Raw genomic sequence first — 24,665 nt, forward strand, 5'->3', positions numbered from 1 at the left:
GGCAGATTGGGCTGAATTGGGTTAGGTAGGGGGAGAGCAGGTTTAGGAATGATGCATTCTAGGATTGCATTAAGAATTGTCTCATGGAATCCATTTAAAGCTTGGCTTCCTGCCTTCTGGGGAGATCATTAGAGGGAGAAAAGGGGCTGACAAGTCCTGCCTTAGTCAAGGCTAACCTCAGTAGAATGTTTGGGCAAAGATATAGAATCAAACCTCTTCCCTCTCTAACTCTCCCCTTCTCGCTGTCCAGAGGGATCAAATCATTAAGCTTATTCCTAGACCCCAATCTGACCAATCCCCCTATTCATTCTAGCTTTCTCCCAGAGTTTCCAAATTTCCATTCTTGGGGAAATCTCAGTTTGGACAGGGTAGGTAGAGATAGCTCAGCTTTGGATCTATATATTCATGCTTCCCCAGTGGACTCATCTTTGACTTCAGACCCATACTTTGAAACTCTAGTGTCAGTCTGTCCAAATCATCCCTAAATTCTTTAAGATTCCACTCAAGACCCACTTCTTCCAAGAAATTCTTTTGAACACAATGCAACTTCTCTGCCTACCTTACATTGAATAATTAGCACATACTACCTCCTAGGTATATCTCACATACATCAATCTGGCCCTATCATGTGTCCTGGGGTGGGATGCACCAGATGGTCAACCCCGTCTCAGCAGCCTAAAAGAAATGTTCATTACAGAAAAATCTGTTTCTCCTTCTGATCCGAAACTTCTAAGTGAGATTCCATAGAAAAATTCTTGGACACAGAAAACAGGAGACTAGACAATTAGATTGGGACCTAGTCTGAGTTGGAGTTCTGAGTTCCTCCATCTTTAAATCTTTGATGAGAGACTGGCAAGGGACAGATCTGTATATGTCTTAGGACCAGGGGCTTTACATCTGGAAATGACCTTGCAAATAATTTAGTCCTGGGTCCATGAATTTATTATAGTTGGTTTCCTTTATTATCATATATTTTATTTTATTCACTTAAGAACATGATACTGAAGAGTCCTTAGGTTTTACCAGATTTTGAAGGGGGTCTATGACACAAAAAAGGTTTAAAACCTCAGAGATTTATTCTAACACACTCTTCCTTAAACTGAGGCTTAAAGAGTAGCCCTGATTTGTAAATGATCAGGACACAAGCCAGGGTCATAGCTAGGACTTAAACCTAATTCTTTTGACTTCTAGTCCAAAACATTTTCCACTGTTTTGTCCAGACTTAACCTGTTCTTGGGCCTTTTCTAACTTTTCTAGCTCAGCTATTTCCTGGTTATCTGACCCTGGACAAATTTTTCACCCTTCCAATCCTGAGTTTTCTAAAGTTTAGGTTCATTGACCTGTAAAGGCCTTTACAGCTCTGAGATTACATGTCTATTCCTCTGTTCTAAAGGAGAAAATTCCCAACCTGGGACCCCTAATACCTCTGGTCCTTTCCCTTTCTGCAGGTCCAACAGAATGTACCAAGTTTCACTGCCTCTGGAGAGGGATGGAACCCTGGTCCGGCTGCGCTTCAATGTTGTGGCCATGGCTACTGTCTCCTGCCCCCTCTTGGCCTTTCTCTTTTGTGTCACCTGGTCCCTGTTCTTCCACTTCACGGAGACCACATCCACCCACTGTGGGGTAGGCTGGTGATGGTGAGGTGGGGTTGGGGCTTGTGCTGGTTCCTGGAAGAGGCAAGTAGCAGATGGGAGGTAAAGGGTGGTTCCTTTGACTTCTGAGAAGGAAGGTATAGAAATGCAGATCTAAGAGAAGTCCACCAGTTTTTCTGGGAAATGTGGAAAAGATGGGGTCTTTTTGAGTTTTATTGATAATTTCTTTAACATCACTATCACTTCCCATTCTTCTTTTATAGAGCCCTTCCTTATATCAAATAACTATAACAAATCAGCCAAATCATCTCATTTGTCATGTTTGAAATGTATGTATCATCACCCCAAACCATTAGCTATCTATTGAATGGTGAAGAGCAGATTTTCCCTTTAAAGTCATGATGGGCCACCACCTTGAGCAGAGTTCTGAGTCTTTCAGTATAATTATACTTTGCAATTTTGTGCTCATTGTGAGAATTATTTTCCTGGCTCTTCTTAGTTCACTCTGCATCAATTCATATAAGAGATTTCTTTCCAAATTTGTCCAGATTCTTGCTATTTGTCATTTCTGTTAGTATAATATTCCATCACATTCATATTTCACAGGTTATTCAGCTATTTACCAATATATGGGTACCCATATTGTTTCATTGCTACTATAAAAAGTATTGCTGCAAATGTGGAAACTTCCCTTGGTCTTTGACTTCTAGGGGAATATGCTTAAGAGTGATGTTGCAGGGGTACAACATATAGAGTTTAAGGATTTTTTCGTATAATTTCACATTGTTTCTAGAATGATTAGATCAACTCATAGTTTTCTCAATAATGTGATAGGGCATCTTTCTTCTCATTACTCTAACAATTGTCATTTTCCTTTTTTGTCATTTTTGCTGTCATAATAGAAATTAAGGTAAACTGATGCAATGAAATTCCAAACCAGCAGTTTCCAAAACAACCTTTTCAGTAAAAGAGGTCTATGCTTTTTCAGTAGCCAAAGACCCCATATTAGGACAATTAATAGTGATAAGTAAGATGACAAAGCAAATTTCAAGTAACAATAGGTTGCCATCTTCTGACTGACTAGACATTTTAATGAAGAAATGGAATTAGTGTCATCTCAGCTCTGTCCCATTATAATCATCAGGAGTTGAGATTAGTTCTCAGGCTATGGAAGTTGCTAAACCTTTAGATGGATGAGATTGACCTTTAGGCAACTTTTTCCTGATTATGGATAGTGGGGATAGTCACAAGAATAGAATTGTGCCTTAAATGATCTGAGGTTATCTGAAACCACTTGCAGGGGTGAGGGATTTAGACTCACACAGGAAAGGGAAGTAGCAAAATCTATGCTGACTTGATATGTCTTAAGAAATAGAATTAGGGGGTGGCTAGGTGGCACAGTGGATAGAGCAGTGGCCCTGGAGTCAGAAGTACCTAAGTTTAAATCTGGCCTCAGACACTTAATAGTTACCCAGCTGTGTGGCCCTGGGCAAGCCACTTAACCACATTTGCCTTGCAAAAACCTAAAAAAAAAAAAAATAGAATTAAAATCAATTTTCAGTTTCACCATTCCCCCTTTGATTCTAGGAAGCTGTGCTTCCTGTGAATCACTTAGTTTGATTAGAGACCACAAATCAAAGTAAACATCATATATGTCTATGACTTCATGGGCAGCTGGGTGGTGCAGTGAATAGAACACCAACATTACTACAGTAATGTTGCAACTACGATGGGCTGGACACATTGTTAGACTGCCAGAAGTATGCTTGCCAAAACAACTCTTTTATGAGAACTCACTCAAGGCAAGCACTCACAAGGGGGTCAGAAGAAGCAATACCAAATCACCCTGAAGGTCTCACTGAAGAACTTTAGAATTGATTGTACAACATGGGAGAGACACTGGTACCGGACCTCCCTGCTCAGCATGCTCTCATTAGTGAGAGTGCTGCACTCTATGAGAAAGGCAGAAATGAAGCAGCTCAAAGGAAATGTGCATCTGTAAGTAGAGTACCCACCCCAGGTGTTTACATGGACATTTATGCCCAACCTGTGGTAAAGCATTCTGAGCTCATATTGGACTGATCAGCTAGTCGGCTACACTGTAATTTGTCTCAAACATAGTGGTGTCATTTTGGTCTTCTTTGATGACAAAGGACAGTAATCAATCAAACAGTCAACCCTGGAGACAGGAGGATCTGAGCTCAAATTTCACTTCAGATACTTACTAGCTATGTGACCTTAGACAAGTCACTTAACCCATATTACCTGGCAAACAGGGCCATCTCCAGTCAACCTGAACCATATCTCACCACTGAACTAAGCTAGCTCTAGAAGAGAAAATGAATGGGAAGTGATAGTGATGTTAAAGAAATTATCAATAAAACTCAAAAAGACCCCATCTTTTCCACATTTCCCAGAAAAACTGGTAGACTTCTCTTAGATCTGTATTTCTATACCTACCTTCTCAGAAGTCAAAGAATCAGCACCCTGATGTCCTGGTGTTCTTTGAGAACAATGGACAAAGATCATGACTTCATAATGTTTATTAGAGCTGAAGTAATGCATACAGGAACAAAAAATACTGTGAATAATAAATTAGTATCATCATGAACCACTGTGAGTTTCTTAGGGATTAATTTCTCAAAATCAAAAGGCAAATTATGAGGCTCTGGCTGGTAGAACCCTATGACATGGTATAAGCCTCTCACCCCAATATATGAAAATAGGGACTAAAGAAATATGGTTTCCTACTTTAATGGGACCAATTTGAGAGAGAATGACTTCCAAACCATCAGATTTAATCCTATAATAATCCACCCTTTGGCTTTTTGTGACAACCAGTGATCTAGGGAAACAGACTCTATCAGGGTTATTGATAAATAGGCCTTACAGATATAGTAACTCCTGAGGAATGAAATAATGAGAAGTGTCAACATGTCTGCCTCCTAGTAATCCATTTCGAATGTCCATTTGATCAGCACATTATATTTTAGAGTTTAGATGTCTCATGGCGGTTGTCTGATTTCTAAAAATATCTCCTCATAGTGATTAGTGTCATCTCAGCTCTGTCCCATTATAATCATCAGGAGATGAGATTAGGCTATCCATTAGGCTATTCCATCTCCTCTGAAGGGAGGTTCTTCTACAAGATCTGCTTCTCTGGTTCAGGTTGTTTGCAAAGATTCTTAGATGGTTCTGCTATAATTTTTTGCAAAACAGATCTCAGTATCATTTAGTACACACTCTTAAATCTGATATTACAGTAACCAGCTCAAGAATCAGGAAACCATAATTCATCCAAAACTTCAGAGAATTTAAGTCTTTACATCTCATCCATTGTTACTAAACATTGTACCTGATATAAATACAGCTATCAACAGACTCAAGGGAGTATCTTAAAAATAAATCCATGAGGGCCTGACTTGTAAGATAAGCCTTTCAGGGTAAAGATGATTACCAAGTAGACATATAAGTTAGAGTACATAAAAAGAAAACTTTCAGTTTTTACTGCTTGTAACTGCTCTGTGTTATGTTAGCAAATTGTTATTCTGTTGAGAAATCAAAACAAACATTTTGAAATGTCACAGACAGCAGGACTCTGAAATACTTTAAGTTTTTTAAGAGCTAGAAGAGATCTTTTTCTTTATCTTTTTTCCAATTATATGTAAACAAAAAATTTTAACATTCTTTTTTATTTTTATTTTTTAATTTTTTTTTAATTTTTAGGTTTTTGCAAGGCAAATGGGGTTAAGTGGCTTGTCCAAGGCCACATAGCTAGGTAATTATTAAGTGTCTGAGGCCGGATTTGAACTCCGGTATTCCTGACTACAGGGTCGGTGCTCTATCCACTGTGCCACCACCTCTTTTTTTATTTTTTTAGAAAGATTTTATTTATTTTGAGTTTTACAATTGTTTCCTCTATTCTTGCTTCCTTCCCCCCCCACCCCCACCCCAGAAGGCAGTCTGTTAGTCTTTACATTGTTTCCATGGTATACATTGATCTAAGTTGAATAAACATTTATTTTTTAAAATTTTGAGATCCAAATTCTCTCCCTCCCTCCCTTTCCTCCCCCCCAAATCAAACTTTAAAAATAAATCCTTCACTCCATTCAGCTTTGAAAATTTTTATATTTTTATCTAAATATAATTTCCATTTAAATGGATATTATCACTATATCAATTTAAAGATATTTCAAAAACTTATTCTCATATATAAACATAATTCTTTTTTTTTAGTTTTTTTTTTGCAAGGCAAATGGGGTTAAGTGGCTTGCCCAAGGCCACACAGCTAGGTAATTATTAAGTGTCTGAGCTCGGATTTGAACTCAGGTACTCCTGACTCCAGGGCTGGTGCTCTATCCACTGCTCCACCTAACTGCCCCAAGATTTATTTTTTCATCTGCTTTATCTGAGGATTGCCACCTCTGCTTTTTTTCACTTCAACTGAAGCATAATATATTCTGCTCCAGCCTTTTACCTTTACTTTGTATATATCTCTGTGCTTCAGATATATTTCTTATAAGCAGCATATTGTGGGATTTGAGTTTTTAATCCAGTCTGCTATCTGCTTCCATTTTATGGGAGAGTTCATCCCATTCTTTATTGCCCATACTATCTCCCCTCTGTTTGTATTTTTCCCCTTTTTTCACCTTATTCCTACTCTCTAGCATTTTGTTTCTGAATACCACCTCCTTCAGTGTTTTTACCAGCTTCTATCCAACTCCCTTTCTTTTTCCCGCTTTCCTTTTTTCCCCTTCCTTTTATCAATTCCTTTTCCCTTCTCCCCCCTTCCCTCTTAATAATTGAAATTGAATGTGCATATGTGTGTGTGTGTGTGTTTGTGTGTGTGTGTTAATCCCTCTTTGAGCCAAATCTGATGAGAGTAAGATGATTCAGGCAGTTATCACCACTTTTCTTCTTCCCCTCTATTGCAATAGGCCAAGGCAGACTCAGAAACTTTTTTGAAAACACCTATAAAACACTTTTAACACAAATAAAATCAGATCTAAATAACTGGGCAAATATCAAATGTTCATGGGTAGGCTGAGCTAACATACCAAAAAATGACAATTCTACCTAAATTAAACTACTTATTTAGAGCCCTACCAATCAAACTTCCAAAGACTTACTTTAGTGAGCTAGCAAAAGTAGTAACTAAATTGGACTATTGGCTTCTCAGCAATTTAGACAATAATGCCTGAAATAAAAACTTAAAAACAATACTATAACAGCAACATGGGGGCAATGATCAACCTTGATGGACTTGCTCATGCCATCAGTGCAACAATCAGGCCATCAGTGCAACAATCAGGGACAATTTGGGGCTGTCTGCAATGGAGAATACCCCCTATATTCAGAGAAACAACTGTGTTGTTTGACAAAGACCAAGGACTATTACATTTAATTTAGAAAAACAATTGATATCTTATTGTCTAATCATGCTATCTCTTATACTTTATGTTTCTTCCTTAAGGATACGATTTCTCTCTCATCACACTCAACTTGGATCAATATATACCATGGAAACATTGTAAAGACTGACAAATTGACTTCTGTGGGGGGTGGGGGAAGGGAAATAAGATTAGGGGAAATATTGTAAAACTCAAAATAAATAAAATCCTTTTAAAAAACCCCAAAAATACCCAATACTCATTTGGGGCAGCTAGGTAGCGCAGTGGTTTGAGCACTGGCCCTGGAATCAGGACTACCTGAGTTCAAATTTGGCCTCAGACACTTAATAACTTCCTAGCTGTGTAGCCTTGGGCAAGTCATTTAACCCCATTGCCTTGCAAAATAAACTAATAAAAAAGAATAAAAACAATACTGAATTAGAGTGGCATGAAATTGAATATCAAATAGTAAAATTTCAATGTTCATAGCACTGTGTATTTTAGTTGTTACCTTTGTTTTTGTCATAAAAAATCATTGTAAAGTCACTTTTATACTCTAAGCAAATTTGTTAGTTTTCCTTGAGCTTCTCAGGAAACCAGTGTAGCATTTTAGGGCTATGGTACAATTGGTAACCATTATTATTTATTATTTATCTCAATCACATATTGCAATTTGTTCAGCCATTCCTCAACTGATGGGCATCCCCTCAATTTTTAGTTCTTTGCCACCAGAGAAGAGCTACTATAAATATCCCTGTACCTATAGATTCTTTTCTTCCTGTATTTCATCTCTTCTGGAATATAGACCTAATAGTGGCACTACTGGGCCAAAATGTAGGCATGGTTTTATAGCTCTTTGGGCATAGTTCCAAATTACTTTGCAGAATTGTTGAATTTTTTCACAACTGGAGAGAGTTCTTTAGAACCAGAACTGCCTACTTTCCAGAAAATTCATTGATATTCAGGAGCCATTGTACCTGCATCTTTTTAATGACACTTGAAAACAGGTTCAATTCCCTTTTTTTCCCCTTCCCTCTTTAAGCAATAAACTTGTCACTCTCTGGGGAAAGAGTAATTAAAAGTTGATCCACTTTTCATTTTTTAGCATTTAGATAAAATATCTGTAGATTTGATATTTAGGTGGTACAGTGGTAAAGCACTAGTCTTGGAGTAAGGAGGACTCCAAGTTCAAATCTGACTTCAGACACTTGATACTTACTAACTGGGTGACCTTGGACAAGTCACATAACCCTGATTGCCTTGCATCCAGGGCTATCTCCAGTTGTCCTGATTGATATCTGGCTCCTGGACCCAGATGACCCTGGAGGAGAAAGTCACACAGCTAGGTAATTATTAAGTGTCTGAGACCAGATTTGAACCCAGGTACTCCTGACTCCAGGCAGGGCTGGTGCTTTATCCACTACGCCACCTAGCCGCCCAATTAAATTATATTTTAAAGACAAAAACTTACTTTTGTAATTTCTAAATGTATTGCCCTGATGTGAAATGTTGGGTGACAACATAAAAATTAAGCTAATTCTGTATTTAGTGTTCCCCAATACTAGTTTTATCTTAAGGGTTATCTTTAATCCTCATATCCTCCTTTTTTGTGCAATACCTACTTGACTCGACTTAGGCTCTAGGCTTAGATCTTTTTTTTTTATTTCTTTTCTCTTCTCTCAGAGTCACTGGGCTCATCAGTGCCTTTATCATACCACCTGAGCAATTCTTTTTTAAAAATGCTTCCAAAGTTCTGGTTGAGACAGGCTAACAAAATCTAAGTAAGTCAAGATTCATGGAGATCACTCAAATTTTATTATTTTTTTTTAAATCAGTTTGATTGGTCTTGGAATAAAAAATACTCCAAATTCTGGGATGGACAGCACAAGTAACCATAATATACAAAATTTAATTTCAGAACTCAATTGATTATAAATTTATAATTCCTAATTTAAAATCAATTTTTACTTAAACTTAAGGCTTCTTCACTCACTCTCAAGTTGATCCTTGATTTAAACAGACTCCTCTGATTTTGTGATCAAGAAGAGAGTTCAAATTGTAAACTGTCTTTGAAATCTTACTGAAACTGACTTCCTTTATTTTCTTTCTTTCTTTTTTTTTACTTCAGTGAGCTAGCAAAAGTAGTAAGTAAATTGGACTATTGGCTTCTCAGCAATTTTTAAAACTAGAGTGAAAAAACCTCCCTCCCTAAAACAATAAAAGCAGTCTTTATGTAACTGTTTCTTCTTCTAAAACAAATGCTACAGTTTGAGGAACCACAAAGATCTAGCCTTCACAAACAATCAGTTCATGGTCAGTTTGTGTTTAAGACAGATAATGTTCTATACTTACACATATGTTTACTTTTCAAAGTCCACAAGAAAAGTTAATTTATTGTATTCCATCACAGAAACACAAAATAATACAGACATAGAAGCACCTCCTGACAAGAATTTTCCTCCTTAACTCTCAGTAAGCTAAGTCCTTGTTAGCATAGTGCTCCTACCTTCTAAACTCCCTATGCAATTTCCTAAAAATGAAGTGACACAAAAAAATTTGCAGTAGTTGAGATTCTTTCTTTAAGTTCAGTTGAAGGAATTTAGTAGTCAATTAGAAACACCCATTAGAAGTTATTTGAAAGTGCACCTATAGTTTTTTAATTAGGTTTTTGCAAGGCAAATGGGGTTAAGTGACTTGCCCAAGGCCACAAAGCTAGGTAATTATTAAGTGTCTGAGGTCGGATTTGAACCCAGGTACTCCTGACTCCAGGGCTGGTGCTTTATCCACTGCGCCACCTAGCCACCCCTGCACCTATAGTTTTTAGAGTTCTCTTTCTACTAGTATCCATTGAAGAGCCTAAAGACCCACTAGTTCTTTCTAAAGAATTTATAGATTCCACCTAGTCTTCCTGTACTGTAGTCATAAATAAATATTAAAAAAATATTAACAAAAGGGGCGGCTAGGTGGCGTAGTGGGGGCGGCTAGGTGGCGTAATGGATAAAGTACCGGCCTTGGAGTCAGGTTCAAATCTGGTCTCAGACACTTAATAATTACGTAGCTGTGTGGCCTTGGGCAAGCCACTTAACCCCACTTGCCTTGCAAAAACCTAAAAAAAAAAATTAACATTTATATGCAGCACTTGACAAGTATTTTTTGGGTGATGCAGCTCAGAAGAACCAAAATATTGGACACACCTGCTGTTGAGGAAGAATTTACAGATTCCTCTTACTCTTCCAGTATAGAAAGACTACACATTCCAGTAACTCTTCCTATAGAGAAAGAAGCTATAGTACCTTGGCTTGGAAGAGATTGGGTGAGATCCAAGGGGGAGCCTGTTCCTGGGATGGCCCTCTGCAAAGATATCCCTTGCTAGAAATCTAGCACTTTATAGGGAGTGTTTAAGAGGATTGTCTTGAATTCAGGATGTCCCACTTGGATCCCTTCATGGTGGCTAACTGTCATGATAGAAATTAAGGTAAACTGAGACAATAAAGTTTGAGGCATGTTCTCTTAATTGGCAAGGCTGGCATTTACCAATAAAAGACATCAGTAGACCACAGTAGCCAAAGATCCTGTCCTGGGTGTATAAGATCGTTTATAGTATCTGAGACTGGATTTAAACTCAGGTGCTCCAAAACACCTAGCTTCCCCTACCTGAGTACATTTGCACAGGTAAGGGATTTAGATTCACACACAGAAGGAGAATAGTAAACCTATGCTAGCTTAAATTAAATTTTACCAAATTGGTTGCCAGTCTCATGAACTGGAGCAGCTCAATAGCACAATGGATACTACTACCTATGTGAGCCTGGGAAATCACTTAATCTTAATCTTTTTTTAACTCAGTTTCCTCATCCAGGAAATGAGCCAGAGAAGGAAATGGCAAACTACTCCAAGTCTTTCCCAAAAAAACCCGAAATGGGGAAACAGATATTTCTGACAATAACTCAACAACAACATCCCAATGGATGTGATATAAAAATCAGTTGTTTTGATTCTTATTTGTGATTTAGAGTATTCTATCATATGGCTTTATATAGTTTTCACTTCATTTTCTGAAAACTGCTTCTTCATAGCTTTTGGCCACTTATTTAAAAAATTTTCTTTTGAAAAGATTATTCAGTAAACATTCAGTAAATAAATGCATACTATGTTCAGGGCTCTGTGCTCAGTATCTATAGTGATGGAGTGCTCAGTACTTTTTTTAAAAGTTCGATTTTTTTATTTTCAGATTCTATTCTTTCTTCCTTTTTTTTTTAAGATTTTTGCAAGGCAAATGGGGTTAAATGGCTTGCCCAAGGCCACACAGCTAGGTAATTATTAAGTGTCTGAGATCAGATTTGAACCCAGGTACTCCTGACTCCAGGGCTGGTGCTTTATCTATTGCGTCACCTAGCCGCCCCTATTTTCAGATTCTTGTTTTCTCCTTCCCACCTTTCTTCTCCTTTCCACTGAGACAGTTAGAAAAACAAAATCTGTTACAAACATGGGTGGCTAATCAAAACAAATCCCCCCACATTGACCATGTCCAAAAAATGAAAATATAAGGTTTAATCTATATGCTTGAATCAATCTCATCTCTATCTGAAGGCAGTTAGTATATTTCATCATGAGTCTTCTGGGATTGATTGGTCATTTTTTTACTCAGAGTTAGTAAGTCTTTCCTTGCACTATTGTTGTTATTGTATTACTTATTCATCTGGTTCTGTTTCACTTTGCATTACTTCATGTGTCTTTATATTTTCTTTAAACAGTTCCCTTCAAGGGGCAGCTAGGTGGCGTAGTAGGGGCAGCTAGGTGGCGTAGTGGATAAAGCACCAGCCGTGGAGTCAGGAGTACCTGGGTTCAAATCAATCCTGTCTCAGACACTTAATAATTACCTAGCTGTGTGGCCCTGGGCAAGCCACTTAACCCCATTTGCCTTGCAAAAACCTAAAATAAAATAAAAACAATTCCCTTCATTATTTCTTATTGCATAATACTATTCTATCGCATTCATATACCCATAACTTGTTCAACCATTCCCCAATTAATGGTTACTCCCTCAATAGTTTATAATTCTTTACCACCACAAAAAGAACTGCTATAAATATTTTTGAACATATGACTCCTTTTCTTCTTTCTTGATCTTGTTGGGGTATAGACTTAGTAGCAGTATTGTTAATCAAAAGGTATGCCAAACTTCAGCATAGTTTCAAATTGTTTTCTAGAATAGCTGAACCAATCTACAGTTCCACAAATGGTGTATTAATGTACCTATTTTGCAACATTCCCTACATTTGTCATTTTCACCAATCTGACTTGTGTCAGGTATGCCTCAGAATTATTTAAATTTGCATTTCTCTATTTATCAATGATTTAGAATATTTTTCATATTGATAACTTGGATTTCTTCCTTTGAAAATTGATCATTCATTTCCTTTGACTATTTATCAACTGGGGAATGGCTGTTTCCCTTATAAATATGACTCAATTCTCATCTTTAAAATGAGACATTTTTCAGAGGAACTTGCTGTAAAAAGTTTTCTCCAGTTTCTGGTTTTCTTTTTCATTTTAACCAAATTAGTTTTGCTTACGCTTAAATCTTTTTATTTTTTGTAATCAAAAAACTTTCATTTTCCTTCTAGGAACCTCTCTATATTTAATTTGATCATAAACTCTTTCCCTCTCCCAAAGATCTGACAGACAATTTCTTCCATGTACCTTTAACTTGAACAGGTTATCTTTTATGATAAAATTATTTATCCATTTGGAGATGTTAGTCTAAATTTAGTTTTTTGTTGTTTTATTTGTTTTATCAAATTTTTTTCAGTTTTCTCAATAATTTTTTTGAATAGTGAATTTAAGATCTGATACTGCAAGACATCTTTCCTTTCTACTTTTTAAAAATTAATCCTGGGGTGGCTAGGTGGAGCAGTGGATAGAGCACCAGCCCTAGAGTCAGGAGTACCTGAGTTCAAATTGGACCTCAGACAATAATTACCTAGATGTGTGGCCTTAGGCAAGTCACTTAGCTCCATTTGCCCTGCAAAAATCTAAAAAAAAAATTAATCCATAATATTCTCGACTTATTTTTTTCTCCAGGTGAATTTTTCCTATGACTCTATAAAGTATTCCTTTGGTAATTTGGCATGACATTGACTAAGTAAATTAATTTAGCAATATTGTTGCAAGAAAATGTGTTTGGCTAAAGGTTTTAGGGGTTTGAGCAAATGTGAAAGAATTCATTTAAAAGCTCAACTCTGACCCAGAAGAATTTAGGAACAAAAAAAATTATGTATTACTGTGGATATTAAAGTAACAAGAAAACTGAACAGTAACATAGGTTATGTTGCATAGGGAGATTGTTTGAGTTTCCCAAGAAAGTAGTAAAGCTGAGAGAGATTAAGGACAGTTGTGAGGGCATTGCAAACTGATAGTAACAACCCCTGGCAGGACAACAGAACTGACTCAGCAGCCAGCAGAAAATAAGACCAGGATTATAAAGGGTGCATGCTAGGAAAGAGATGGGGAAGAGTTAGGGTGGTGCTAAAGAGGAATTAAGGAATAGGTGGGGAGACCAGGTCATATATACTGTGCATGTCCTGAGGGTGTCTCCTAGTAGTATCTGTAAAATAGACAAAGGGATGGGAGTAGGTACAGTAAAATTTAATCCTTTCTCACTAGGGCAGGTTTCTAGAGATTATCATTCAGTAGAGGGATTGGGTTTGGGATTTTTATGGGAAAAAGTTTTAGAGAGGCAAAGACTAATTTAGCCAAAAGTAAAGGAAAATTTCTCAACAGAGCTCTCCAGAAATGAAAATGTGTAGACTGTGTCAACAATAGAATGAAAAGGGGAAATATTGGATAGAAAAATGTTTTATAATCTATTCCCTCTGCATTGATCATATACCTTATATTAACACTGACCCCCCCCCCCCCACCATCCTGACCAATTTTCTCTGGAACCCCTCCAGTTTGGCAGTGACCTTGGTGGTGATGATGATGATGATGATGATGATGATGATGATGATGTTATTCGTCCTTCATTCTCAAACAAGACCATGACATTAGGGAAGGTAATGCCATGATAAGCACCTGAATTGGATTTGAGTGAGGAAGTGCTGTGTTAGGTCACTGACCTCACTTTCTCCTCCAGAGCCATTTGAGTCCAGTGGCCAGATATGAATTGTGACACCTGGAGATGACTCTGGATGCGAGGCAATCAGGGTTAAGTGACTTGCCCAAGGTTACACAGCTTGTAAGTGTCAAGGGTCTGAGACTGGATTTGAACTCCCATCCTCCTGACTCTGAGGCCAGTGCTCTATCCACTGCCCCCAATGTAATATGCAACAATCAGAACTGAACACAGTACTTCAGTTCTTTTGTTTATCTTTTGTTCTTTTTTCTCAAAGAAGACCTTGAAGTCAGGGAGGTGAGACCATGACATGCAAATGAATTGGATTTAAGTGAGGAGGGCTATACAAAATCACTAGCCTCACTTTCTCCTTCATAATCATCTGGTCCAGTGGCCAGATATAGAACAGGACAACTGGAAATGGCCCTGGATGCAGTGAGAGACCTTAGCCTTTTTAAGTTAAGATATTTAAGATGTCTTAGTTTGACTGAGAAAAAGCATATTAAATGATTAAGACTGGGGGGGTAAGCAATGAGGCAAAGGGATGACCTCTTTTACCTATTAAAAAATCACTCTGGGAAGAGAAAATAAACTATTGCTCTTATATTTACTCTGAGCCAGTTAGGGCCTAAACAATAACTAAGTGGGGCTTGACCTGTGACCTATTGTTGGCTAAATCTATGAGAGCCAGAGTGATCCTTAAGAAAGAAATGTAGCCTGTAAGATATCTTGCAAGACTTCAGCTATCAAAATTTACCTTCCTTTGGGCAGCACACCTACAGGTAAGGTTATGAGACCTTATATAGATAGAGGGAAGGGAAGGAAAAGAAGAGAGGAAGGGGAGGGAGAGAGAGAGAGAGAGAGAGAGAAAATGCTGAGGTTCAGGATGCAGATTGTCTCTTGAAAGAATTCAGACTCAAGCTACCTCCAATTCAAATAAAGATATTTATTTGAGAGCTGTGCTTCCCCTAATGGGTTGATCTAAAGGGAGATAGCAACTCAGGCAGGAGAGTGAGTTATAGGGAAAGGAAGATGAAGTTTTCATGGATATGTAGATAAGGGGTAGTAACCCAAAGACATAATTTTTCCAAGCCATGTCTTGATGGGGCTGGGGGGGGGGGGGGCTTATCTTTTGCCTAGAGGCAGGGATTTACCGAGGGGGGAGGCAAAATCTTTTATTGCGGTTCAGTCACCTCATCAGAAGGAAGGAAGAAAGGATGGAAGAAAGTTGTGTTGCCCAATTCACCAGTTCCAGTTGAGTCGCTACTGGAGCAGTTATACAAAGCTCTTTAGTGAAATCAGCAAAGGCTTCTTGCAAAAGGTGCTGCCTAAGCTGCATCATGAAGGAAGAGAGGGATACTATGAGGCCAGAATGAGGAATGAGTGCATTTCAGACATGTAGGATAGCCAAAACAAAGGGCACAGAAGGGGTATAGAATATTGTATTTGAGAAACTGAGAAAAGTTTGTGCTGAGATCACAGAGTACAGAAGTCAATTAATGTCTGGAGAGGCAGAAAGATAGGTCAGAGCCAGGTTGTATAGGACTTTTATTTTAGAGGCAATCATATCATATTTCCCTATGTATAAGACACTCCCATATATGACACACCTTAATTTTGGGGACCAAAATTTGAAAAAAATTGTATAAAGTTATTGAACTCAAATTTTATTCATCATAAAATTCATACAGCTCCTCATCACTGTCAAAGCTCCCATCCATTAGCTTGTCCTCATCTGTTTGATGATGAATCAGTGTCTTAGGAGAGGCTCTGACTGCTTTCCTGCCTGTGCTCTGATCTGTGGTTGACCATAGGCACTCCCTGGGCAAGTCTGGTGCATGGACACATGTTTAGTCTATTCCATTTCATGAACCTGAAGCACTAATTGTGTCCTCCTTTGAAATTAGGAACTTCTTTTTCATCAGCATCTTCTTGCCTCATGCTGAACCATCTTTGTAGACACAGGAATTCCAATTGCCCTTTGTTCTTCAATCCATCTCTTCAATTCCCTCTCTAAATCAGGCCATTTGGCTGACTTGCTTCTCATGGCCTTCTTTTGCTGTGGCATTTTCAGTAAGGAAAGAAGGGAAACACAAATTTAAAAAAAAAATCTATAATAATGAGTGCAAAAACAAGCACAAATAAGCGGGAATTGCAAGTAAAAAAAAATTACAACAGCTGTGTAAGATGCTCCTGGTTTTTAGATTCCAATTTTTTCAAAAAAGGATGTGTTTTATACATGGGGAAATACTGTAGGTCTCTGGAATTGGTAGAGTAACGAAATAATATAGTCAGATCTACAATTAAGGTAAATCATTGTGACAGAAAATCACTTTGGCAGGATATACTGGAATAGTAAGAGAATTGAATCAGTGAGACCATTTAATAATAATTTTTTTTTTGGTTTCTGCAAGGCAGTGGGGTTAAGTGACTTGCCCAAGATCACAACAGCTAGGTAATTATTAAGTGTCTGAAGTCAGATTTGAATTCAGTTCCTCTGACTCCAGGGCCAGTACTCTATCTACTATACCACCTAGCTACCCCTATTTTTTAAGCTTTTGTAATAATCTAGTCAAGGAGCAATGGAAGGCCTAAGGTGATAACTGTGTGAGTGGAGAGAAGGGATAAGATATAAGAGATATTAGGAATGTAGATATAACAAGGTTTATGCAGCTGGGTAGGTATTTTGAGGTGAGAGAGAGTGAGAAATCTAGGTTAAGTCTACAAACCTAGGAGATTAGATGCATTGTGGTGCCTTTAAAGAGAATAGAGAAGTCTGGAAGAGGGGAAAATTTAAAGAGAAAGATAATTTAGACCTGATGAGTCTGAAATCCAGTTTGAAATGTTCAATAAGAAGGAAGGAAGGAAAGAAGGAATAAGCATTTGTTAATATTTACTATGTGCATGCATTATGCTAAGTATTTTCCAAATATTTCATTTGATCCCACAACAATCCTATGTGGTAGGTGCTGTTATTTTTCCCATTTTACAGTTGAGGAAATTGAGGCAGATGAAGTGAAATAAATTGTCTAGTATCACATGGCTAGTAAGTGCCTCACTATAAAGTTAAATTAGAATTCAGGTCTTCTTGACTCCAGGATTGACTTTGTGCTACCTATCTACCTCAATAGATAGCTGGTGATTCAGGACTGAAGCTCAGGAAAAAGAGTGGAGTAGAATATCTAGATCTGAGATTCATCTGCATTAAGATGATAATTAAACCTATGGAATCAATTGAGGTTGTTGAGAAAGACTAAAGAGGGGGAAAAAGGGAGAGAACTTTGGACAGAATCCTAATACTATGCTTTTTCTTTATGCAGCCCAAGGTCTGCATGTTGCCACATTTCAATGTTGCCTTACATTGAGCATGCAATCCACTAATCTCTTGGTGGTTTTCATGTGAATTCTTTTCTTAAATCTTTCCCCTTTCCACTAAACTAATGAAGTTCATAGGATCATAGATTTAGAGCTAGAAAGAGGGACATTAGAAGCCATTTATCTAACCTTTATTTTCTAGACGGGGAAGTTGAAGCCCGGAGAGGCTATGACTTGTCCAAAGTCACACAAAGAGTCAAGGAGGAATAGGCCACATAAATTTCCACCTCCCCACAGGTAGCCTTGTAAATAGAGAATCAGAGTCTCTGAAACAAAAGGTATCTTGAAGGGGGGGTGGGGATCCAAACTTATCTTCCTTAGTCATGAATCAGGTCATGTTACTTCCTCACTATTTTTAGTAGCTCTCTATTGCATATATTTATTTTTTTTTTTAGGTTTTTGCAAGGCAAACGGGGTTAAGTGGCTTGCCCAAGGCCACACAGCTAGGCAATTATTAAGTGTCTGAGACTAGATTTGAACCCAGGTACTCCTAACTCCAAGGCCTGTGCTTTATCCACTAGCCGCCCCTATTGTATATATTTAGACTTAGACTTAGACTCCTGCTCCTTACAATTATGACTCTCCATAAACTGTTGCTGCCTTTCCAGAAATAAGATATACTATTCCTTTCTGTATAAATGATGCTTTAGCTAAGCTAGTCTATTCTCTGGTCTCTTCCTTACACTTTCCAACCTCCATATCTTTTCTATTCTCCATTCCACTTTTGGATAATAATCATTGACAATTTTCCTTGTATTGAATATGTGTCTTCTAGTTCTAGTTCTGCCTTCTTGGACAAAGTGAAGCAGTATAATTTTTCTTCCATGTGATAATCCTTCAGAAACTTGAAAACAATGAAGTATTTCTCCTCCTTCCTTCTACTTATGTGCCTTCTCTTCCCCATTCTGCACTCCTTCCCTTGCTGTCTTTTCTCCTGGCTAAGCAATCCCAATACCTTTGACCAGATATCCTCAACAATTTTGACCCTTTTCAGAGAATCCTTCCAAATTAAATTTCTTGCAGACTCTCAGGGACCAAAATCTAAATCCCTAATTTAGTCTCTAATTGATCTAAACTTGACTACCATTTCTCTCTGACATTAGACTACCTGCTATTGCCTTGACTGACTTCTGATTTTGATTTATTGTCCTTTGTAATCAAAGAAGACCATGACATCAAATGAATGATGGCATGACATACATATTACGTTGATTATGGTGAAGGAGATGTTGTGAAAAGACATCCTTCTCACTGCCTTTTCCAGAGCTATTATCAGTCTGAGTCCTGATTTAATAGGAATAGGACTTCTGGTGATGGCCTGGATGCTATGGGAGTACTTAGCTTTATGGACATGGATCTCTCCCATAACAGCAAGGCACCATGGTACTCTAGCAATGCTGAGCAGAATGATGGTGTATGATTTTCTGGTGATAAATTGGTGATAACACAGTATATCCAAATCTGTCTTTCAATGTCTTCTAAATTAAGGGACTGCACCTGAAAGGCAAGGCAAATATGTTGATGCCTAAGCTGAGGACCCTTTTATCTCTAATTTTTGGATGACTTTAGGAAAGTTTCTTTTCTTCTCCCAATCTCTGTTTACTTTTTAGTAAAATGGATTGAATTATGAACAAATGAAAATGAAAGGAAAAAGGCTTTGAAAAAGGTGAGGGATACTGAAGATGGGCTCAGGATATCTGAAGAAATACTGACAAGGGGCCCCAAACAGCCACATAACCTTACTCCAAAGTGTTCCCCCACACTGCTACCAGCCAGCACCAGGTCCTGAGCATCCTCTTGACTCTCTTTGCAAATCCTTCTTTATTTCAATTAAACATTTATTAAGCACCTAGCATGTGCTTGTGTTTAGCACTGAGGCCATAATATAGATACAAAATAGATTCTGCCATCAAGGAGAGTACATGGTGCCATAAATAACTACAAGATCATGGAGAGGGGGAAAAAGTTCAAAGGAGAGGTACAAGAGAAACAACTAGATTGTGGAAAATCTTAAAAACCTGACAGGATTTTGTTTTTTAGTTGGAAGGTAATAGGGAACTACTGCAAATTTTTGAGCAAAGGATCTATGCTTAAAGATTTCTCTGGCAAGGGCAAGGGATGCTAGGTGGACAACCAGTGCATTCAGCTGTTAGCCTTATAGTGTCAGGATAGGGGTAGATAGGTGGCACAATGGATAGAGCACTGGCCCTGGAGTCAGGAGTACCTGAGTTCAAACCTGGCCTCAGACACTTAATAATGACCTAGCTGTGTGGCCCTGGGCAAGTCACTTAACCCTGTTTGCCTTGCAAAAACCTAAAAAAAAAAAGGGAATGTATAGTGTCAGGATAAAGCATTGAAGACCTCCAGTGAGTTGAATAGATCCCCTGTAGCAAAGTTATGGGAGAAGTTTGACTAAAGACCAACAGGCTGAGCAGGTATGGAGAGGCCATGATCATCACTGAAGGCAACAAACCAAGTAGATCACAGAACCTTTTCAATATCTGGGTCTGGCAGTGGTATGAAAGATTGACTAGCTAGATGGGAAGAGTTTGAAAGACACCTTTATAGGTTTGGGTTGAACAAAATGCCCTTCAAAGTTTCTTCCAGTATAAAATTCTTTAAGCCTTTCTGAATAACTAAGGAGAGAAACACAAAATAAGGTCCTTATGGTAGAACTAGAATTAGGAAAAGGAGATATTGCTCTTTTTCAGTATGGAGCTCTATTCCCACCTCAACCCATATATGTTGAACCACAGGTTCCCACCCTCTTAGTGAAGAAGATGCTGTCTCACCTCCCAAGTGAAGCTCAGCAAATTTAACTCATTCAACCATTTGATCATCAAACATTTATTAAATGTCTTTTGTATGCAGAAGAAATGTGCTGAGCTTTAGAAAAACTATATAGAATTAGATAAACAGAACTCATAAATGGAGCACTCATTCTCTGTATTTGCCCACACAAGAATGATTTGGCATGATTCCCAGCTCTTTTCCCAAAGTGAGAGCAACAATACAAAGACATTCTAAGGTTCCAAGGGGTGGAAGGCAAGGGAAGAGTCAAACTATAGGAATAGATTTAGAATGTGTCTTCAGGTTGGAAGTCAGAACTTGGTGGGCCCTAATGTGCTAGACAGGGAGCCTCAAGGGTAAGGGACTATCTAAAAAAAAATGTTAATAAATTTATTTCTTTTTCCAACTGTATGTAAAGATAGCTTTTAACAATCATTTTTCATAAGGTTTTAGCTTCACATCTTTCTCCCTCCCTTTACTCCCCTCTTCCTCTTGACAGAGAGCAATCTAATATAGGTCATACATATTCCATTAAGTTAAACATTTTCATATTAATCATATTGTGAAAGAAGAATCAGAACAAAGGGAGGAAAACTATGAGAGAGGGAAAAATACCATAAGACATAAAACCAATTTTAAAAATTGGAAATAGTAAGTATGGTCTGCATTCAACCTCTATAGTTCCTTCTCTGGATGTAGATGGTATTTTTCCACTACAAGTCTTTTACAATTATCCATGATTATTGTACTGCTGAGAAGAAATCCATTATAGTTGATCATCACATAATGTTGCTTTTAATGTGTACAACGTTCTGATTCTGCTCACTTTACTCAGCATCAGTTCCTGTAAATCTTTCTAGGCTTTTCTGAAGTCTGGCTGTTCATATTTATTTTCTTTTTATATTTTTTTACATTTTTTTTTGCAAGGCAATGAGGTTAAGTGACTTGCCCAAGGTCACACAGCTAGGTAATTATTAAGTGTCGGAGTCAGATTTGAACTCAGGTCCTCCTGACTCCAGGGCTGGTGCTGTATCCACTGTGCCACCAAACTGCCCCCCCATTCATGATTTTTTTTTTTTAGGTTTTTGCAAGGCAAACGAGGTTAAGTGGCTTGCCCAAGGCCACACAGCTAGGTAATTATTAAGTGTCTGAGACCAGATTTGAACCCAGGTACTCCTGACTCCAAGGCCAGTGCTTTATCCACTGCGCCACCTAGCCACTCCTCATTCATGATTTCTTACAGAACAATAATACTCCATTATATTCATATACCACAATTTGTTCAGTCATTCCTCAATTGATTGGCATCTGGAAAGAGACTACTCTAAGATGGGTGCTGTCTTGCATGTCTTGAATGGTATGTGTTTTTGACCAAAACTTGGTTCCTTTTTGGGGTCAACATCAGGCCTCAGGGTCTGAAGTCAGGGTTCATTTTAGTTTTATTCTGGGATCTAGTGCTTGATGTGTGATTGAGAATCAGAGTTAAGCTTAAATTTATTTCTTTGTAGGTTCTGTGCTTCTAGATTCAGTGTCAGAAGAGGATGATACTTGGGAGAGATCTGACCCGGGGTTGGGAGGTGTGGCTATCAGATGGGACAGAGACCAGTTTCCTGGAACAGGTGGGCAGAACCAAGGCCATGGCCAGAGAAGGATTGGCTAGATGGTAGCTTGTAGGGTGGGCAAGGGAAAGAGGACCCCAGAGGCCAAGTCCCGCCCCAATCTAGCCTCATTGTGAATCCAGGAATCACTTCTTGAGCCCAATCTCAGCTCTGTCAGGTGCAAAGTGTGAGTAACCTCCCTCCTGGGAATCTAGGGATCCCTCAGCTAGCATTATTTCCCCTGTTAGTCTGTTTTCCTGGGGCTAGGGACAACTTTTCAGGGTTGGGGCTCCAATCTCCTTGCCAGGTCTGGGGCTCATCAGACGCTAGTAGAAGGAAAAATGTGTTCCCCATGTTTAGCAGAGATTAAAAGCCTGGGCTGAAAGTAAGGTGTTCTAGTGTCAGTTCTATCCTTTGACTCTCACTGTGTGGCCTTGGACAGTCCTTTCCTTTCCTCTCCTGAGTCTTCACACACACCCCCACCCCCCCTGTAAAATGAGGGCATTCTACTAGATAATCTCCAAGGTCCATTTCAAACCTGTTCTGTGTTTTTATGATCTGAGGGAGAAGGGGATCAAATCTAATTTCATCTAGACTTAAGAGCTGAGCAGCAATATGTTCCGAATCCTAGCCCTTGTTTCTACTAAGAAGGAGAGAGTCCAGTCTGAGAGAGGATGCATTCTGTGCCTTGCTTACCTAATTCACAGAAAGCTTAGCAAAAGGGAGGATGAAAACTCAGAGAAGTAGGGGGCCAGGCCCTGGGGCTCTGGCGTCCAGCCCAGGTAGGACTTGGGTAGAATAAGAGCTGCTGGGCCATAGCTGAGATCTGGCTGTGCCTGAAGATGGGATGGGACAGTGGGGCGGTTCCTTTGATGCTTCATCCCTAACTGCTCTCCCAGGCCATTTCATGGTCTCTCTTGGGTGCTGAGCAGGAATGTGGTTAGACCAGGTTACATAGAAGGTGCCCATCTCCTGCCTGAATCCACACTTGGTGCCCTGAGACCCCCCTCTCCTCTACACTAGCATTATCCAAGGGAAGAAACCTTGGGGTAGGTAAGTCCCTGCTCTTCTACTGACCTGTTTGGGTAAAGTTCTTTCCCAGCCTTTTAAGTATCAGTTTCCTTCTCTCTAGAATCAGGAATTGGATTTGATGGTTTAAAGCCTTTCCTAGCTCTGAGGTCTATTTTGCTCTCTCTCTCTCTCTCTCTCTCTCTCTCTCTCTCTCTCTCTCTCTCTCTCTTTGTCTCTTATTTTTGCTTGGCTTTTAAAATGTTTTTCTGTGCTCCTGTTTTTCTTTTTCTTTCTCTCACTGTTTCTTATTGTTTCCCTTCTGTGTCAGTCTCTGTGTATCTTCTATCTCTCATATACTTTCTCAGTCATTTATTATTCTTTTTCTTTGTTTATCTGTCATTATGTCTGTGGGTCTCAAACTTTTCTTCATTGTATCTCAGTATATTTTTGCTTTTCTTTTGACTTCTGGCTCTGTCTTAATACTCTGTAAGAGTCAGATCTCTCCTTGAGTCTCAGTCTCAGTAGTCCCACAGACCCTGTTCTTTTCCCCTTTCTCATGTCCCTTTAGGCCCCCTCAGGATGCTCCCCATGGCCTGTCAACCCCTGGATCCTGAAGGGATTGTGTTTCGAATGCGCTTCATTTCTCTGGCCTATTGGGTCATCAGCTTCCCCGTCTTCGGTTTCTTCTTCTGCATCCTCTGGTCTCTCTTCTTCCACTTTGAATACACAGTGGCTACTGATTGTGGGGTGAGTGCTGGGTCCAGTGGAATGGGGATGGGTGGAAATGTTTTACCAGATGGGAGGAACTAGATAGAAAGAGAGCTGCTAGGAGGAGAGTAGAGCTCCAGCTACTGCACAGACACACAAGGAAGCAAAAAGAAACTTGGCAGGTATAGGAATTCTGCCTCTGACCCCTGGGCCCCAAGGCCTGTCCTGCCTCTGGTCAATTCATCCATATGTGGGGATGGCACTCTCTTGGGGGAATAGATACTTCTTGCAGAGAACTTTGGACTGAGAGCTAAGAGACTAGGTTCTAGTCTTAGCTCCCACCTTTGTGAATTTGGACATGCCTTCTCCTCTTTTAGTCCCCTCCTTTATTAAAAAAAAAAGGTGATTAAACTCAGTTCTCTCTACTATCCCCTTTGATCTCTTGTATTTCTTTGTTCTACAGACTCTTAAAATTCAGTGACTGAATTTCCTGGGTGCTGAACCAGCATAGTCTCTGTCTTTAAGATGTTTTTGGTCCACAAAGGACATCTTTCTACACAATGAGCTCTCTGGGCTTTTTCCTGGTTAGATGACATCTGTGGTATTCTACTCATTTCTTAATGCCATATTTTAGTAAGGACATTGAAAAACTAGAGCATAGCCATAGGAAGGCAAACAGCATGGTAAGGCCTTAGATTGACTTCACCTAGGATATTTTCAAATAAAAGAAAGACTGTGTTCACTGTTTTCAAGTATTTGAAGGACTGACACAGAGAGGAGGGATTAGATTTGTAGTTTTTCCCAAGAGGGTAGAACAGTAGAAGCAATGAAAGAAAGGAACAGAGACACAAATTTAGACTTGAAAGGAAAAACTTCCTAACAGAGCTGACCAAAAATGAAATGGGTTATTCCAGGGTGAGGCGCTCCCAGACTCTAAGGGAAGATCCAAGATGAATCCTGATGTAGATGTCTGAAAAGTAAACAACAAAGCTAAAAGGGGAAACCAAAGCAGGATAGTAGACTATATGACTTTTTCTGTAATTCTAAAAGGTCAATGACACCTGAACTCTATGACCTTCTTTCT

General features: G+C 38.8%; 1 protein-coding gene across 6 annotated transcripts in view; it reads left to right on the forward strand.

The window, feature by feature from the left end:
- PGAP2 (post-GPI attachment to proteins 2) overlaps positions 1-24,665 on the forward strand; it is a 38,808-nt gene that overhangs the window by 3,670 nt on the left and 10,473 nt on the right. For 3 of the 6 annotated variants that reach the window (XM_074217348.1, XM_074217349.1, XM_074217350.1), the window contains exon 2: positions 1,449-1,623. In XM_074217348.1, the coding sequence (XP_074073449.1) occupies positions 1,449-1,623 (175 nt within the window). Of the gene's footprint in view, positions 1-1,448; positions 1,628-20,908; positions 21,884-23,441; positions 23,621-24,665 lie in introns of those variants that run through there. The other 3 variants (XM_074217353.1, XM_074217351.1, XM_074217352.1) reach the window with 3 other exon arrangements.

Source organism: Macrotis lagotis, chromosome 1, assembly GCF_037893015.1.
Source record: "Macrotis lagotis isolate mMagLag1 chromosome 1, bilby.v1.9.chrom.fasta, whole genome shotgun sequence".
Lineage (NCBI taxonomy): Eukaryota > Metazoa > Chordata > Mammalia > Peramelemorphia > Peramelidae > Macrotis > Macrotis lagotis.